This window comes from Chiloscyllium plagiosum, chromosome 29, assembly GCF_004010195.1.
Source record: "Chiloscyllium plagiosum isolate BGI_BamShark_2017 chromosome 29, ASM401019v2, whole genome shotgun sequence".
Classification (NCBI taxonomy): Eukaryota; Metazoa; Chordata; class Chondrichthyes; order Orectolobiformes; family Hemiscylliidae; genus Chiloscyllium; species Chiloscyllium plagiosum.
The window spans coordinates 23,641,666-23,660,605 of record NC_057738.1 but is presented as its reverse complement, the minus strand read 5'-3'; the positions used below and the strand labels follow the sequence as shown (position 1 = coordinate 23,660,605).

Here is an 18,940-nt window from a genome sequence, read left to right as displayed (position 1 = left end):
CCTTTCTGTCAAAAACTACCTAAAAACTGCCTTTGGATTCTTAAGTTACAGATTGTCACAGATCTGAGAAGGTAAAGTTGAAATCAGACCTCCAGAAACCCTGCAAGCAAAGATAGGTCTCATTCACACCCATAGAGAATGTAAAAACATTCCAAAAAGAATAACTTCTAACTCAAACAAAGACCTAGGTGCAATTGACCAGTTAATGAATTGAGGATCCTCTATCACACTGTAGTTTGCAACAATGTGATATCATCAAAAAAAAACCCAGAACTGTTAGCAACTCACTTCATTCCAACCTTTGTGATTTGGACTCTTGATCCACAAATGTTCTTTTTGCCTGATGACATTCTCTTGTGTTTGTCAAGGTTGGAACTAATCATTCTGGGAAGATCATAGGGTAGCAAGTGGTTGAGGATGTAAGGGGAAGAAATAGGAGGACAGTGGTTGCATGAGGTGTCAAGCATGAAGCCTGTGATTACATTTTTACATTCAGTTTCACGTGCGACTTTTCTTTCTATGTACGTAGTCAATTGATCAATATTCTCTCTCTGACTTTGCAATGATTGTGGTAAGTAAAGTGCAGATATAGAGTCTAAACAGAACACATTTTGAATTGATTGGTCTTGGAAATGTCAATGGCCCCATTAGCCTACAACCATAGGCAAACAATAGACGCTTCCTTGCTTCATTTCAAAGTAGTTAGGCCCACTTTCATGATCATGCCTCATTGTTCCAGCTTCCCACACCAGAAGCAATGGGTTGTGTGCTTCTATCCTATCAAATTTGTCAACCATTTTAAACACCTCAGTTGGAAGGCTCCTCAGCATTCTAGACAAAGAAATGGAAGGCTAGTTTATGCAGCATATATAGTCCCATTCACTGAAATGAATGAGCAAAAAACAATTGTTTGAACATACAGAGTATTGCTAAAAAAAGAAACACTTTGCTCTGATTAATGCGGCACAAAATATTTCAACAATTTGCACCCATGTAAAAGGACACTTCATACGAATTGAGAATGCTGATTGGTTGACAAGTTGAGTCACTGGTAGAGGCATTGAGATGAAGAAAACCATCAACCAGTTCTCCTTGTTTCATGATCACGTAAGCATCTCATTCATTTCGTGAAGAGATGTAATCAGTCAACTTCCCATGTAATGTATTCTTGCCATCAAGGCAAAAAGGAGCAAATTCGCGGAGTAAAAGTCCAAACCACAAAGGGTGACGTGAGTAATAGCAACTGGACCTCACATTTATCTTGCCTGATGCACCTCTTTCAGACATTTAAGATGTAAAATAAAATAAGATGGTAAAAGAAAAGCATTCAACTACTAGGATAGAACAAACAAGGAAAATGGACACTAAAATCAATCTGACATTTTTTAATAGTTTAAATTCAAGATGGGATAATATGATCATGTTTTTCTTTAATACATCTGTTTTTTTTGCTGTTCAAAGTCACATAGAGAATCTTTAAACCACATCTGATTACAACAGGGACATTAATTAAAGAGTAAAACAATTTGTGCTGAATAATGCAGAACATGCACAAGTACAAAAGAAACTTAATGCAAATTATTAATGTTGCAGCCAGTATTTAATTCTGCTGTTCTCATTAACCATTACTAGAAGTCAGCCCATTTCTTACACTAACATAAATAACTCTTCTTAGAAAGGGAGAACATCAACCTTTCTTTGCATTCAAGGATCAGCTGATAAAAATTGGGGAATGCTTTGATATGAGTGATTGTGTTAGTTGATTAATCACAGGCCAAAAACAGCCAAAACCAAAATTCATTAAGAAATTTGCTCAAACCCGGGATCTTCCAACATACATTTAGCCAATGAAATGTAGAAATAACTTCAAAAAAAAGGTAGAAAATACAACAACTGATTTGCAATATACATTACTGTTTACATTATTGTCCCCAAATCAGCAAATAATTTCTCTTAGGTATATTGCTCAAGGGATAAATGATTGCCAGGACAACTCAGACAAATCTCTGCTTCACCTCAAAATAATTGCATGGGATTCTTTTCACCAATCCAAGAGAGTAGATGCAGCCTCACTTTAAAAGTCTTATCTGAAATACAACAGAGTGCACCTCAAATATCTAGAGATAACATTCAAACTCAGTGGAGAACGCTCTACTAAAAGGGTCAAAGCTGGCACAGGAGTAAGTCATTGAGTTCCTTAAGCCAGTTGATTCTATTAGATTAGTGGATCTGAATCTCAACTCCATTTACCCTCACTCCTTATGAAGTAGAAATCTCAATTCTGAAAGGACCATTTGCCTCCTACATCCTTTCTAGGGACAATAAGCTTCTGAAGCCCACTGCTCTTTATGAAAAAGTGCTTCTTTATCTCACTCTCAAGTTCTCTGGTTATTATTTTAAATGTGTGCTCCATCAGAAAAGTGTTGGCTTTCAGTATCTTTCCAATGAAGTTTCCAAGTTTTCAGGGCACAATCCTGTCATTACTAGCATCAAGATGATACTATAAGTGAGTACCTGTGGGTCATTCGTTGGTCAAAGCTCTCCTTAATCATCATCTCCTCACTACATGTGAGACCAGGAGCAGGGCTTAAAGTGCAAAGACAAAGCAGGACAATCATTTTAGCACCCCCCAGCCAACCCCCAACTTTAAAAATCTGAGAAATGAGAAGTGGGGCTGAAGGCAGAGAAAAGAGTGACAGACTTATCACCTCCAATGGTGGATCTGATTGGTTAGCTAACAGGAAAGAATAAACAGAAATGGATAATTTCAGACTGGTAATATGTAAGAAGTGACGTGTGACAAGAATCAGTGCTGCAGCCTCAACTCTTTACAATCTGTATAAATAACTTGGATGAAGGGACCAAATATATTGTTGTTAAATGTGTTAATGACACAAAAAAAAGGTAAGAAATTAGTTTGCAGGGAAAGCATAAAGGAGTCTGCAAAAGAAAATAGCTAATTTAGGTAAGTGGGCAAAAATTGGAATATAATGTGGGAACATGTAAAATTGTCCACTTTAGCAAGAAGTGGGCGGCACGGTGGCACAGTGGTTAGCACTGCTGCCTCGCAGCGCCAGAGACCCGGGTTCAATTCCCGCCTCAGGCGATTGACTGTGTGGAGTTTGCACATTCTCCCCATGTCTGCGTGGGTTTCCTCCGGGTGCTCCGGTTTCCTCCCACAGTCCAAAGATGTGCAGGTTAGGTGAATTGGCCATGCTAAATTGTCCGTAGTGTTAGGTAAGGGGTAAATGTAGGGGTATGGGTGGTTTGCGCTTCGGCGGGTCGGTGTGGACTTGTTGGGCCGAAGGGCCTGTTTCCACACTGTAAAGTAATCTAATCTAATCTAATACAAAAACTTCATATTATTTAAATGGAAAAGACCTGCAAAACACTTGATGTACAGAGGTATCTGATTGTCCTGGTAAATGAACCACAAAATCAGTATGCAGGTAGAACAACTGTTTAGAAAGGGACAAATTGAATATAGTCATTTACTGCAAGGGGAATGTAATCCTGAAGTAGGCTACATTTGTACAAGGCTTTATATGAAATATTGCAGGCAGTTTTGGATATCTTATTTAAAGAAGGAATGTAATTGTATTCAATTAAGTTCAAAGAATATTGTTTGGATTAACTCTTGCTATGGAAGGTTACCTTGTTAGGAAAGGTTGTAAAGTTTAGTCTTGCATTCATGTGAATGTGGAAGAATGAGAGTTGATCTCATTGAAATAAAATCTTGAGGGAGCTTGCCAGAATGGAATTCTGAAAGGATGATTCCCTTGTGGAAGAGACTAGATTGAGGGAACACAATTTAAAAATAAAAAGGAGTCTCCTATTTAAGATAGGGATGAGGAGGATTTTACTTCCATCTCAGGTGCTGAAGAATACTTTAAAAATCTTTTCTCCAGAGAGCAGTGGAGGCAGTGTCATTGAATATCTTTAAGGCTGAGGTAGCTTGACTCCAATTTTAGTAAAAAATCTGAGGGTGGATAGGAAAGTGGAGTTGAGGACACAGCAGCCATGATCTTATCAAATATTGGTACAGGGACTGAAAGGTCCACTCATGTTCCTAATTCATATTTGTATTGCTACATAATAAGACAGCATATAACAATGCTATAATAGATAGCAGTACATAATATGACGACAATCTAGATTTTGATCTTTGCTTCTGAGCATTTAATCTTCGTCAACAATGATATTCATCAAGTCAAATGAAAATAATTTAGCCACAAAGCAGGAGCTGACCAATGGCCCTGAAATAATCCAAATATTGAAACACGGATGCAGGAATGCTGATGTCTGACATTATTATAGCAAATCTGAGTAAAGAACCATCTGATATTAATTTAAGTTTAGATCATTGGGCCCTCTTCAGGCAGAGTTGGGTTCAGTCATGAGAAAAAGCTATAAGTGAGAAATTGAAGCATTTGTGGAACAAAAAAAGCAACTATTTTCTTTTAGATATCACACTTGATTTTATCATGCTAACACCAAAGGAGACCTACTTCAGAATCTACCAATTTAAAATCAGATTGGTTGTGGGCTAAATATTGAACAGGTCATGAGAGAGCACCTTTTTGTTTTTCTTTGGAAAGATCTCAAGGAACTTGTGGAGGGCAGCATCTGAAGGTAGCTAGGTAGCAAGGATGAAGTGGTGCATGACAGCAAATATGATTGGATGACTCAAGGGATGCAAAACAGCTAGTGCTATGAGGCCTGTGTGAGTCATGCTAACGGTATAAGAGAGATTGAATAAGTAAATACTCTGTAAAGAAAACGTCTCTATCATAATAGGGACAGATAACGATAAGAATAATATATAAACAAGCTTTGCATGCAAGTATCAATTGCAATGTTGTATAAAAAGCCAAGTCTACAGTAAATCTTACTTCAGCTTGAAGGTGTACTAAGAAGTATTTCCAATAAAGATAACCTTTAAAACTCCTGCCCGGTCTCAGTCTCGTTCCTGTTTGCCAGTCTTGGAAACAACCCCCCCCAACAGAATCTTTTACATTATCCGAGAATACAGACAAGGTTCACTTTGTGCACCATCCAAACACTAACACCTCCAACAGCACACAAATGGCAGTAATGGAATGAAGTGACAACATCGATTTTGTGCTCACTATTTCTGGGAAGGAACTTCAGCTGAGGGTCACCTGATCCATGAACATACAAAGTGAGGAGTAGGCCACTGGGCCCCTTGAGCCTGCACTGTCATTCAATAAGATCATGGCTGATCTGATTTCTACACATTCCTACTTACCCTGATCTTTTAAGCCCTTGCTAATCAAAAATCTGTCTACCTCTGTCAAAAATATTCAAGGATTCTGCTTCCACTGCCTTTTGAAGAGAGTTCCAAAGACTTACAACTCCCAGAACAATGCAATTCTCTTTATCTTAGCTTTAAATGGGCAACCCAGCCTATCCATTCAATGCATTGTGTAAACTTTCCCTGAACTGCAACTTTTGATGGATCCCTCCGTAAAGGAGACCACCACTCTCACCAATGCCAGAAACAACTGAAGGACCATCCTACTTTTGTATTCAATTTCTGTTGCAATAAACAACAATATTTGACGAACTTTCCTAATTGCTTACTATTTATGCACAGGAACCATATTCTTTTGCTGCTCAGTGCTGTGCAATCTCTCTCCATTAAGATTCTTGTATATTCTTCCTGCCAAAATGGGTAATTGCAAATTCTGTTCCAAGTACCCATATAGTTGTCCACTCACTTAACTAATCTATATTTCTTTGTGCACACCTTATGTTTTCTTCATAATTTACTTTCCTGATTATGTCTGCATGGTCATCAAATTTAGCAACTGTTGAGTCAGAGATATATAGCATGGAAACAGTCCCTTTGGTCCAACTAGTCCATGCTGACCTCATATGCTAACCTACTGTAGTCCCATTTGCTAGCACTTGGCCCATATCCCTCTAAACCCATCCTATTCATCTACCCATCAGATGCCTTTTAAATGTTGCAATTGTACCAGCCTCCACCACTTCCTCTGGCAGCTCATTCCATACACACACCATCCTCTGCGTGAAAAGTTGCCCCTTAAGTCCCTTTTAATTCCTTCCTGTCTCATCTTAAACCTATGCCCTCTAGTTCTGGACTCCCCCACTGCAGGAAAAAGACCTTGTCTATTTACCTTATCCATTCCTCTCATGATTTTATAAACTTCTATATGGTTATTCCTCAGTCTCCAGTTATGTAATTTGTAAAATGTTCAGGTCCCAGCCAGTTTCCCCTTTGTTTTCTGGCTGCGTGCGTGTGCACGTACGCATGTGTGAAAGAGAAGTCAATGCTGCTGTATGCCAACACTGATAACTGTTCAGCAAGCCCACGCAGCTCGGCAGCTTGGAGGGAACATTGATTCCAGCACTGTCCTGTGTGGCATCCACACATTACAACTTGCCAATCAGAATATTACTCATTTTGCTTACAGTTTTCTGATAGCTCCTCAATATTCCATCTGTGCCAGTATGTTACCCCCACGCCATGTTCTTTTATGTTCTGCTATAATATTTGCTAGGGCACTTTATTAAAAATGGGAGAAATTGAGGACTCCAGATGCTGGAGATCAGAGCTTAAAAATGTGTAACTGGAAAAGCGCAGCAGGTCAGGTAGCAAAGGAGCAGGAGAATTGACGTTTCGGGCATAAGCCCGACACATTTTTAAGCACTTTATTAAAAATGCCTATTGAAAGTAGAGTATATTACATCCACCTAATCCCCTTTATCCCACAGCATACAGTACTTGTTCAAAGTACTCCAGTGCATTGATTAAGCACTATTTTCCTTTCACAAAACTGTGTTGACCCTACTTGAATTTTTCTGAAGACCCTGGTATGAAGTCTTTAATAATAGCTTCCTATAACAGATTGTTACATGCACTATTTTACAACCTAATGAAACTTTTCCAAAATTTAGAGAGTTTTGAAAAACTAAAACCAACTGTCTCACTAGCCACTAAATGACCTTAGGAGGAAATATGTTAAAATCAGAAGCTCCAGCAATTTGCTTAGTACCACTTCCTTGGTGATTGTGCTCTTCTTGAGCTCCTTCCTTCTAGTTTCTGATTAACAACTATTTCTGGAATATTGTTTACATCCTGTACAGTGAATGCAAAAGCCTTGTGCCATTCATCCACCATCTCCTTGTTTTCCATTAATTCCCCAGTCTATTTTCTATAGGACCAATGTTTGCTTTAATTAATGCTTTTAAAAGATTATGAAAACTCTTATCAATTCATTTTATGCTTCTAGGTAGCTTTCTCTTGCATTATAATTTTTATCCTCATGATTACATTTTGTAGTCTTTTAATATTCTGTACAATCTTCTGTCCCGCAGCCCATCTTTACATAATTATATAGTTTTATTTGAAGCTTCTTCCTTTTTCAGAAAGTAAATATTGTGTATTTTGAAACACCCTTAAAACGTCTATTGACTTATCATTTAACCTAATTTGCCAGTTCATTTTAGTTAGGTCTGCTTTCATACCCTTACGTTTAATGTTCCAGTCTTGGTCCACTCTTCCCTCCCTGAAACTAAAAGTAAAATTCAGTCATATTAAAAAAGGTGGCTGCTACCTAGAGATGCCTTCACTGACATCATAGATTAATTCCATCTCATTGCACAATATCAGCTCCCATAATCTAGTAGCACTTGATGTCTGGTTGGTTACAGAACATGCTGTTGTTTGTGGCATATTTTCTGACAAATCAATAAACTACTCATCCATTTCACCTTTGCCTCTTATTTTCCTACTGTATATGCAGATTAAAATCTATGATTATCACTGTACCTTTCTGACAAACTCCAGTTATTTATTCTATTGTACTCTACCCTACCAACATGGTTACTACTAGAGTCCATACACGACTCTTACACATAAGATTTTGTTTGGATCATTTCTCATTTCCACCCAAACTGTTTCCATATCCTCATATTCTGAACATAGATCTTCTTTCTGGGTTGTGCTAATACCATCATTTAACAGAACCATCCCTCAAAAGTAAGCGTTATCCACTGCTGATACCTTTCATGCTCCAGCTTTTACAGATGATACAAAATGCTATGGAATTGTAAGTGTGTGCTCAGTAAACACAACTAACTATGCGGTCAGTTTCTCCAATTTATTCTCCTAGTGCAGGGGCTTTGACAAAAAAAAAGTTCAGTCTCAGATGCTGCAAGAACAAATATGCTGTAACCCAGGTGTTTTTATTAATTTAAGAAAGTGTAATGTCACAGACTCCTGGTGAGAGAATGGATGCACAACAGATACATTCAACTGAAACATTTACAAGTTAAAAATAATCCTGTAATGTAGAGTTGATCACTGGAAGACAGAGAGAGAGAAAATCACTCAATGTGTTGTGCTAGTCGACACACATTTACTTGTGCAGTTTCAGATTTCCGAGTGCAGAGTTTTATAGACGGCTATATAACTGTGCAGAGTTCAAAATACATAACAAATCAATGGAGTATTAAAAGTTAGAATGAACCCTTTCAAAATACAAGTCAATAATTTTTTTTTAAGTTGAACTGGGCAGAGCTAGCAGGTCTATAGCACAGATAGACGGACCCTCATCCAGGTCAATGGAGAAGGCTGTATACTTCTCCCCTGTCCCATTCATTCTTTCCAAATAAATCTCATGTTTAGATGGAATGGTTTATATGATAAAAACACCCAAATGCTCCTTGTTTGGGTGAAGTACCCTAAATATATAAACAGCACATTCTTATATAGAACAGTTCGTTAGGAATCAGGATAATAACTAAAGATCATAAAATTGTCAAATTAATACCCACACAGAATAAAGGAAAACAGATGGATTAAAATGATGCTGAAACTTGCTAACCTTGCAGGTTTCAAACATTTTGGAAAAAAAAGGAAGAGAGAACGTGTGGACTGAGTGTGAAAATACAGGGATAATGCACTGGGCTTGACCAATTCTGATAAAGGGTCAGCAGAATGGGGTGGAGGGAGTGCATCCTCTGAGGGTCTATCTCTAGCAAAAGCAAAAGATGAGTATTATTGTTTTCTTACTTGTGGTATAATTACTCAAAGATTATGTATGTCAAAACTTGGGTTGTCAGCAGACACTGCCAAAAGATTATTCACAACCAAACTGCTATCAGTCTGAATACACAGCAACACAGTGAACTGAATGCTGAAGTCTCATCTGACAACAGAAATGGTCAGTAAGAGCTCAAAGATCATGAGCATAGACTTGAACTCCGACTGCAACTGAACCTGCCCAAGCAACGTGATGGTTGGCAAAGAGATTCAATCTCCTACTCAAATGTACTTTACTGAAGTGAAATGGTTCTGCAAGAGTGGATAACCTGATTTACAAGTGGCTTTAAGAATCTCCCCCTCCCCCAAAATGTTAGGGGTGAAATTGTGGACAACAAAAGGACAAACTCTCCTCCTTTGAATGGAGAAAGTTACAATCTAACCCTACCTGTTGAAGGGCTTGGGGCCATCTTTGACTTCAGACCTCACTTTACCTCACTCTCTCAGTTCAATTTCAAGTTTTGGATGTTTGCTCATGAGGTATGGGTGTTGGGCAATGAGCTGCAGGGCACAAAATTAGCTCTGTTGGATGCCTAGGACTGACGCCTTACTGTTATCAACAACATGCATTTATCTAATACACACAGTAAAAAATATCAGGAGGAGGAACCGGACAGGGAAAGACACTTTAATATTGCTTGTCTTGGCTCAAGAAACTCAAGCATGGGAACACAATCTTGGGACAGGGGAAAGGTGGGCGCACGTTAATCATTCAGGAGAAATTTCTTTGCGTAAAAATGGTTATACACATCTTTGGGATTCTCTATCCATGGGGATTGTGGTGTTCTATTGTGTGATTGCATAGAAGATTGGAAAATAGAGATTTTTGATCTCCCTGGGAATCAAAGGATATGAATAGTGGGCAGAAAGGTGAAGTTCAAGCTGACGATGGTCGGATTTTAATTTAGATAAATGTGAGGTGCTACATTTTGGAAAGACAAATCAGGGCAGGACTTATTCACTTAATGGTAAAGGTCCTAGGAAGCATTGCTGAACAAAGAGACAAGTTCATTAGTTCCTTGAAAATGGAGTCGCAGGTAGATAGGATAGTGAAGGCAGCATTTGGTATGCTTACCTTTATTGGTCAGTGAATTGAGCATAGGATTCAGAGGTCATGTTGGGTTGTACAGAACATGGGTTAATAAATGTGGTGCTGGAAAAACACAGCAGGCCAGGCAGCATCCGAGGAGTAGGAGAAGAATCGACGTTTCGGGCATAAGCCCTTCTTCAGGAATGAGGCTGGTGGGGGATAGGGAAAATGAGGAAGCTGGAGAAATCTATATTCATTCCGTGTGGTTGGAGGGTTCCTAGGCGGAAGATGAGGTGCTCTTCCTCCAGGCGTCATGTGGCCAGGGTCTGGCGATGGAGGAGGCCAAGGACCTGCATGTCCTTGGCAGAGTGGGAGGGGGAGCTAAAGTGTTCAGCCATGGGGCGGTTGGGTTGGTTGGTGCGGGTGTCCCAGAAACGTTCCGCAAGTAGGCGGCCTGTCTCCCCAATGTGGAGGAGACCACATCGGGTGCAGCCAATACAATAAATGATATGTGATATGTGGAGGTGTAGGTGAATTTGCGATGTATATAGAAGGATCCATTGGGGCCTTGGAGGCAGGTGAGGAGGGAGGTGTGGGCGCAAGTTTTGCAATTCTTGCGGTTGCAGGGGAAGGTGCCGGGAGTGGAGGTTGGGTTGGTGGGGGGTGTGGACCTGACGAGGGAGTGGCGGAGGGAGTGGTCTCTCCTGAATGCTTATAGGGGTGGGGAGGGAAATATATCCCTGGTGGTGGGGTTTGTATTTCAGACAGACCCCACCACCAGGGATATATTACAGACAGACCCCACCACCAGGGATATATTTCCCTCTCCACCCCTATCAGCATTCGGGAGAGACCACTCCCTCCGCGACTCCCTTGTCAGGTCCACACCCTCCACTCCTGGTACCTTCCCCTGCAACCACAAGAAGTGCAAAACGTGCGCCCTCACCTCCCTCCAAGGCCCCAATGGACCCTTCTATATCTGTCGCAAATTCACCTGCACCTCCACACACATTTACTGCATCCGCTGCACCCGATGTGGTCTCCTCTACATGGGGGAGACAGGCCGCCTACTTGCGGAACGTTTCGGGGAACAGCTCTGGGACACCCGCACCAATCAACCCAACCGTGGCTGAACACTTTAGCTCCCCCTCCCACTCCGCCAATGACATGCAGGTCGTTGGCCTCCTCCATCGCCAGACCCTGGCCACATGACCTCTAGAGGAAGAGCGGCTCATCTTCCGCCGAGGAACCCTCCAACCACACGGGATGAATGTAGATTTCTCCAGCTTCCTCATTTCCCCTCCCCCCACCTTATCTCAGTCTCAACCCTCTGACTCAGCACCGCCTTCTTGATCTGCAATCTTCTTCCCGACCTCTCTGCCCCCACCCTCTCTCCGGCCTATCACCCTCACCTCCTTCCACCTATCGTATTCCCAGTGCCCCTCCCCCCTACCCTTTATCTCAGCCCGCTCGGCACACCTTCCTCATTCCGGAAGAAGGGCTTATATCCGAAACGTCAATTCTCCTGCTCCTCGGATGCTGCCTGGCCTGCTGTGTTTTTCCAGCACCACATTTTTCAACTCTGGTACTCCAGCATTTGCAGTTCTCACTTTCTCCCAGAACATGGGTTAAGCCACTTCTGGAATACTGATGCAGTTCTGGTTTCTCAGCTAATAGGAAGGACGTTGTGAAACTTGAAAGGGTTCAGAAAGGTTTTACAAGGATATTGGCAGAAATGGACGGTATAAGCTGTAGGGAGAGGCTGAATAGGCTGGGGCTATTTTCTCTGGAGCATCAGAGGCTTATGAAGTCATTAGGGGCATGAATAGACAAGGTCTTCTACCCAAGGTAGTGCAGTCCAGAACTAGAGGGCATACGTTTAAGGTGAGAGGCGAAAGATTTAAAAAGGACCTAAGAGGCAATCTTTTCACACAACAGGTGGTTTGTGCATGGAAATAGATACAATTACAACATTTAAGAGGCATCTGAATGGGTATATGTTTGGAGGGTTTGGAGGGATATGGGCCAAATGCTGGCAAATGGGACTAGATTTATTTAGGATGTATGGACAAATTGGACAGAAAGGTCTGCTTTCATGCAATACATCTCCATGACTCTATGTAACAGCAGAGCAATCTTGATGGGTTGTGGGGTCTACTTTGGCTCCCAGCTCTTGTTCTTTAATGCAGTAAAATATCCAAACCACTTCACAAGATTGTTCTCAGATACAATTCAAAACTGATCTACAGAAGGACACATTTGGACAGGCAACTAAGAAGCAATAATTGGAGGAATGCATAGATCTTAGACAGTAACAGGGAAGAGCGAGGCTGTGGGGTGGGGGTGGGGGGGTATTTGAAAACAAGATTAAGAATTTTAAGTGAGCTTCTCACAGACATTCCTCAATAGGCCACTCAAAAGGAGAATTTTAACCTAACCCCATCTGATGGAGTGAGAAACTACTTGAGGGCCAATATCAATCTTACACTCCACATTTCTCAGCATTGATGGTTCAATGTGTTTCAACCGGACAAAGATGATAGGTGAATAAAATTTGGTGACTGGGTTTTAAGTAAGGATTGGTTCATGTTCGTACTTTTGCGCTTTATGGGAAAAGAAACAGACCCAATGAAAAGGGCTATGCCCCAAGCAACTAGTGCTAGACTCCTTTCAAAATATTTGCTGTATCTTGGTGCATGGTAACAGGATAGGACAAGGTAGGTCCTTTGTTGAGGTTATCACTGATCTGCTAACATTAATCTTCTAATGTGAAGTTGACATTTCCCTCATGCTCAACCTCTGTGGTGTGATATGAAACAGGTACTGGACCCGAATGAATTCTGTTCTGGATTACTTTAATATGGGGGCTCCTTACTCAATAGGAGCAACTCCTGCATCACTGAACTCTATGGCCAATATTTATTGTTTCTGAACCAAATATTGAATTGGAGCCAGACGCATTTGTCAAAATAATATTCCATTTAAGACAGTATATTTCAAGTGCACAGGCTCCATGCACATGCTCAATATGTCACAGATTTTATGAAACAACAGCTGCACAACCACAATATAAACAAATAGCACCCTTGTGTTTAAAATATAATTGAATATACATAATGATAAAAAGCATGCTGCACACAAGAACATCATCTTAGAACTAAATGGTGGTATCATGGATTTAATTGTTGCAAATAAGGATTTAGCAGAAAGAATATTGAGAATCATTTCTGATCCAACTGCCTGAAGAAATATTTTTAATTCAAATCTCCAAATTGCATGTACAATTCTGACCGCTGCAAGTAATTACAAAGAAGTAGTGCATGTTCATTAAATAAATCAGCTGTGATTTGGAGAATCCTATTGCAGAGGAATACACAGTGGCTCAGTAGTAAGCACTGCTGTCTCACAGCACCAGGGACCAGGCTTTGCTTCCATCCTCAGGTGCCTGTCTGTGTGGAGTTTGCACATTCTCCCTGTGTCTTCGTGGGTTTCCTATGGGAGCTTTGGTTTCTTCCCACAGTCCAAATATATTCAGGTTAGGTGAATTGGCTATGCTAAATTACCTATGGTATGAAGGTTGGATGGATAAGCCATGGGAAATGCAGGGTCACAGGGATAATGTAGGGGAGTGGGTCTCGGTGAGTTTCTAGGGAAAGAAACTGACATTGTTAAGGACTGCTTTACACGTGTGCACCTTGTGGAGTGTAAAATTTACAAAAAACTTTTTTTAAAAACCTTCACGAATGCGGATTTTACAAAGAGCCTGTATACAAACAAAATGCAACTATGCAACATCTAATATCATTCATACTAAACACATCTGTACATTCAATAGTGAAATGTACACATTTTAAATTGGATGTGTATTTAAATATTTAATGTTCGGGAGATCGATATGTTCAATAATTAACATCTGTACTTAAATAATGAAACAAGAATCATTGTTTGCAATGGCAACTTGAAATGCCCCGAGTTTCATCTGTCTTGCTATTACATGCAGGTATTAAAACCCCGGACCCCTTACAATAAAACTCTTTAATCCCTTAGCATAGTCCTCTTCACACCGATTTGATGGGTACTTTATTTTTTTAAAAAAGTATATATTTATATAATAGATTTCTGGCCAGGAGGAAAAAAAACAAAAATCGCGATTCTATTCAAACAATCACTGCGCCAAGCACCTGGCACCAACCGTGTGTTTAATTTTTTTTAAAAAGGCAACAAAATTAGACATGTTACAGCTGTCCATCCGGTTGCTGGTACTGTACTCACTGTTTCTGAATCGGTTTCCTCCGTTTTCTGCCAGCGTACATACACTCGCCGAGCGGAATCATGGTTTTAAGACCTGCCGACAGTTACAGGTGCTGTTTTAGTCAGTCGAGTTCAGTCCACTTCCCTCTGTGCCATCCTCATCATTTATTACATTAGTTCCTTTAAGTGATACACCGCACAGCATTCGAGTCAGCTGCCCTTGATTTTAGTCGATCAGTATTGCAACTTTCATGGTTAGTTTAACTAGAGTGTAAGCACTATCTAACCCAATCGAGCTGTCCTGGCCAACAGCCAATCGCTATTAAATCCCAACTGTGATAAGACTTAGCTGTAAAACTCGCTTTAGATAGGCATCGCGTCACTGTTAGTACAGAAACCCCTGACTCCACCTGCAAGTTGCTACTCGTTATCTATTCCTCCAGCCTCTGAAACTGACCATCTTCCTGGCTGAAATCGACATACCTGTCTGTCACAAGCCGACCCTGGACGGAACTTGGAGCTATGAATACAGCGCAGAGATAGAACTAGTTGCTACCACAACGCAACCCTCGTCTACCAGTTCACACTAAACGCAAAACCCACAAGAGCAATTCGACAGCACGGGTCTAAAATTTGGTTGGCTTGGAACATGTAGCCCCGAGTGATGGGTTTTGCCGCGCTGAGTAACCCAACCAAGCAAAGACTCACTTCCTTATATTTCAGGTGCCGGATCCTTTTCAATGTCATGAGAAGCTTTGCACGCAATGTCATCCAAAACACTAAGCAGAGTGGCGAGTGCGCGCACACATACACAGATTGAACTCTCATTCATCAGCGCGCCAAACACACTGTGGCCTTACACACCAAAACATTGAACCAACTAGACACCAACAGCCGGCTCATGTCTCGCTGACACTGCAGTCTCGCAAATTGTAAGATTTCAAATGTTGTTATCTGAGTGCTTTCGGCTCCAGGTTGCTACGATTGCCATTTTCATACATTTTCTAATTGCAGGGAGAGCCCTGGTAAATGCTGGGATAGAGGGTTACGGGCAGGATGCTCCACGGAGGGTTGGTACAGGTTCGATGGACAGAATAGCCTCCCTCTGTATTTGTTGAGATTCTATAACAGGCTGAAGGAGGAGCTGGTCAATACTAAATGGTTAAACAAAGTGCAATCTCTGGCCACAGCATTATTCCAGAAGACCTGTAGAACACCAGCAAATCATATGACTGACCTATATTAGTGATTATTATAAGCCCAAAGACCAGCCTACTTTGCCAGTACTCATTGTGATACTGATCATCCCTTAAAACACCCCTCTATCACTTCAACATGGACTGCAATCAGATGAAACGTTGCCTGAACATGAACGAATCATCCTTTGCTTTAAGATGCAACTTGGGATTGAACACTCGAGATATTAAAACGTAGAATGACTTATGCTTTTTATTGTGCAAAATCATTTAGAATTTACTTTTAGCCTGTACTAATCAGGTTTTTGCTGTTGATTGGTCAATTGCTGAGCAGCTTTACCTCACCACCAGCTGCTGCTGCTTCTCTCCCATTTGCTCGGATATATCATTCTGGTTGACCAACATTCATGATTTTTAAAAAAAAAAATCAACCAACCTGTTCGGATATATTGTGACACACTTCAGGGGCAAATAAGAGCTCAACCACTGCACCACAAATGCCAGAAGAGGAGCAGAAGTTGCCTTCAGTTAGTTACTGGGAAGTCAGAAGCCACTGCATCTGGTCTCTCCCAGACCTTCTGTCCCATAGTCCATATTGCTATTCACCTCTCTGCCTTCAGTCTGAGATTGAACACCAGCGGCCGATTGAACCTGGAGCTGAACTTCCATCTGATTGCCGAGACCATCGATGCCCAACTCTGGAATTATTACCCTTAAAATACACCTCTGGAGCAGGTGGGGCTTGAATCAAGCTTCAGGACTAGCGATAGTGACACTACCACTGCCCAAAACCACCAGACCCTCCATACACTTTCTTGAGACTATAACAGTGTCACGGCATTGTTACCAAAAAAAATTGCAAATGAATTGCTACCTCTAACTTGCACAACTCCAATGCTCTCCTTAGCATCCCACTCTCTCGCAACCAGAATTGACATCTATATTCTAACACATTCCTGGTCTAAATCAGTTCTCAGTCTCACAAATATATCAATTATAAAATGTACAATTCCACCTGCCCAAATCCCAATGGCCTTACATCTCCCTTTCTTTACAACCTTCTCTAACTCTATTTCCCTCCAGAATTTATGCTCCTCCCATTAAGGCCCACTTTGAATTTCTCTACCATAAGGTTTTGGTTGTCATGGGCTTAAACATAGATTTTTTTCTTACACAATACTATCCCTGTCCTGGAAGTGTTTGATGGGGACAATGTAGAAAGACCATCCCTTTCAGTTTTAAAAGAAAAGTAGAATTTCTTCTTAAACTGTCTGCCTATCTCTTTTTCAAATGATTCTTAACACATGCTTCATTGGTCAAGTTTTTGATTGTCCACAATTCAGAATCAACTGGTATATGGATACACACTTATATAGTACTTTGGGATTTTTTCATTACATTAGAGGTGCTAGAAAAATTTAGGTTCAATTGATTAAATATTTCTGTAGTAAAGAATTAACAATCAACCTGATCACATTCTATACAATTAGAAGAATTGTTAAAAAGTTGAGCAAAAAATTCAAGAACTGCTCAACATTAAATAACTTCCAGAATTAGTCACAGGAAAATGCAAAAGAAACCATAAAATTGCATTTCTGACACCTTATTAACTAATGCCTGTTGTTTGACTGAAGCTTGATCCTAGATGTAGTTGACACTGAGCCCTGGCATTTCTTATACAGAAGACTGGAAAATATCACCCTCTGCTGGACATAAACATTCATGCAATTTCAAAACAAGTTGGGGCAGATTTTTTTTTAAAGAATTTAAATTCATTTGCAATTTTTTTTGGTAACAATGCCGTGACACTGTTATAGTCTCAAGAAAGTGTATGGAGGGTCTGGTGGTTTTGGGCAGTGGTAGTGTCACTATCGCTAGTCATGAAGCTTGATTCAAGCCCCACCTGCTCCAGAGGTGTATTTTAATATGATTAATGTGTTTCCTTCCTAAGTATTTGCTGATCTTTTTGTAATAGTTATTCAGCTGATTGAGGAATACAATCCTGGATCTTTGGTGTTCTGTATCAGGCTCACACAAGAATTAATGCATGGATGAGAAGTGCCACTTGGTTAATGTTTCCACCTATTCAGAGTGATATTAAGATTTTTCCTATAAAGCAATGAATTGTTTCCAAAGAATAAAGTTGCTTCCACATTAATTCTTTGAAGTAGAAGTTTATTACCCTTTTTGATTACATTAGATGAACTAGAACTTACTGACAAAATGTCATTTATAACTCGAAGGCCATATTTCCTTGTTCCACACCCAGAGTTTTCAAGCAAAATAAAATTTGACCCTGAATCAAAAGGAGGTAGATAAGAGTTAGGTAAAGATCTGGAGCGTTGGAGGCTGAGGCGTGACCTTATCGAGGTTTACAAAATTATGAGGGGCATGGATTGGGTAAATAGGCAAAGTCTTTTCCCTGGGGTCAGGGAGTCCAGAACTAGAGGGCATAGATTTAGGGTGAGAGAGGAAAGATATAAAGAGACCTAAGGGGCAACGTTTTCACAGAGTGGTACAGGTATGGAATGAGCTGCCAGAGAAAATGGTGGAGGCTGGTACAATTGCAACATTTAAGAGGCATTTGGATGGGTATATGAATAGGAAGGGTTTGGAGGGATGGGGGCCAGGTGCTGGCAGGTGGAACTAGAGTGGGTTGGGATATCTGATTGGCATGGACGGGTTGGACTGAAGGGTCTGTTTCCATGCTCAATGTATTGAATGGCTTACTTCAGTTTCTACATCTTATATTTTGTAGCACAATTACAATTAATATGTGGTACATTATTCTGGGATGTGAACTTGTTATGGTGTTCTCTGCTCTGCTGGTAGACAATGCTACTGAAATGAAAAATGTGTAGCTGGAAAAGTACAGCAGGTCAGGCAGCAGCCAAGGAGCAGGAGAATCGACAAATTTCCTGAAGGGCTTTTGCCCGAAATGTCGATTCTCCTGCTCCATGGATGCTGCCTGACCTGCTGCGCTTTTCCAGCAACACATTTTTCAGCTCTGAGGTCCAGCATCTGCAGTCCTCACTTTCTCCAATACTACTGAAATGTCTGATTTTCAAGTTATATTTATTTGTGGATAATACAGTGACCCAAGATGTGAGTGTTAAATCACTGCAGCGCAATAGACAATAGGTGCAGGAGTAGGCCATTCAGCCCTTCAAGCCTGCACCGCCATTCAATATAATCATGGCTGATCATTCCTAATCAGTATCCTGTTCCTGCCTTATCTCCATAACCCTTGATTCCACCATCTTTGAGAGCTCTATCCAACTCTTTCTTAAGTTAATCCAGAGAGTGGGCCTCCACTGCCCTCTGGGGCAGCGCATTCCACACAGCCACCACTCTCTGGGTGAAGAAGTT

At 40.7% G+C, this 18,940-nt stretch overlaps 1 protein-coding gene across 3 annotated transcripts in view; it reads right to left on the bottom strand.

Moving 5' to 3' along the window:
- The window catches only part of LOC122564441 (aryl hydrocarbon receptor repressor-like), a 188,875-nt gene extending 173,598 nt beyond the window's left edge, over positions 1-15,277 (bottom strand). The window contains exons 1-2 of one of the 3 annotated variants that reach the window (XM_043719297.1): positions 15,084-15,277; positions 14,397-14,469 (exon numbers count right to left, since the gene is read on the bottom strand). In XM_043719297.1, coding sequence (XP_043575232.1) covers positions 14,397-14,458 — 62 coding nt within the window. In that variant the 5' untranslated portion in view covers positions 14,459-14,469; positions 15,084-15,277. Of the gene's footprint in view, positions 1-14,396; positions 14,836-14,858; positions 15,058-15,083 lie in introns of those variants that run through there. The other 2 variants (XM_043719299.1, XM_043719298.1) reach the window with 2 other exon arrangements.
- Between the last annotated feature and the right edge of the window lie 3,663 nt (positions 15,278-18,940).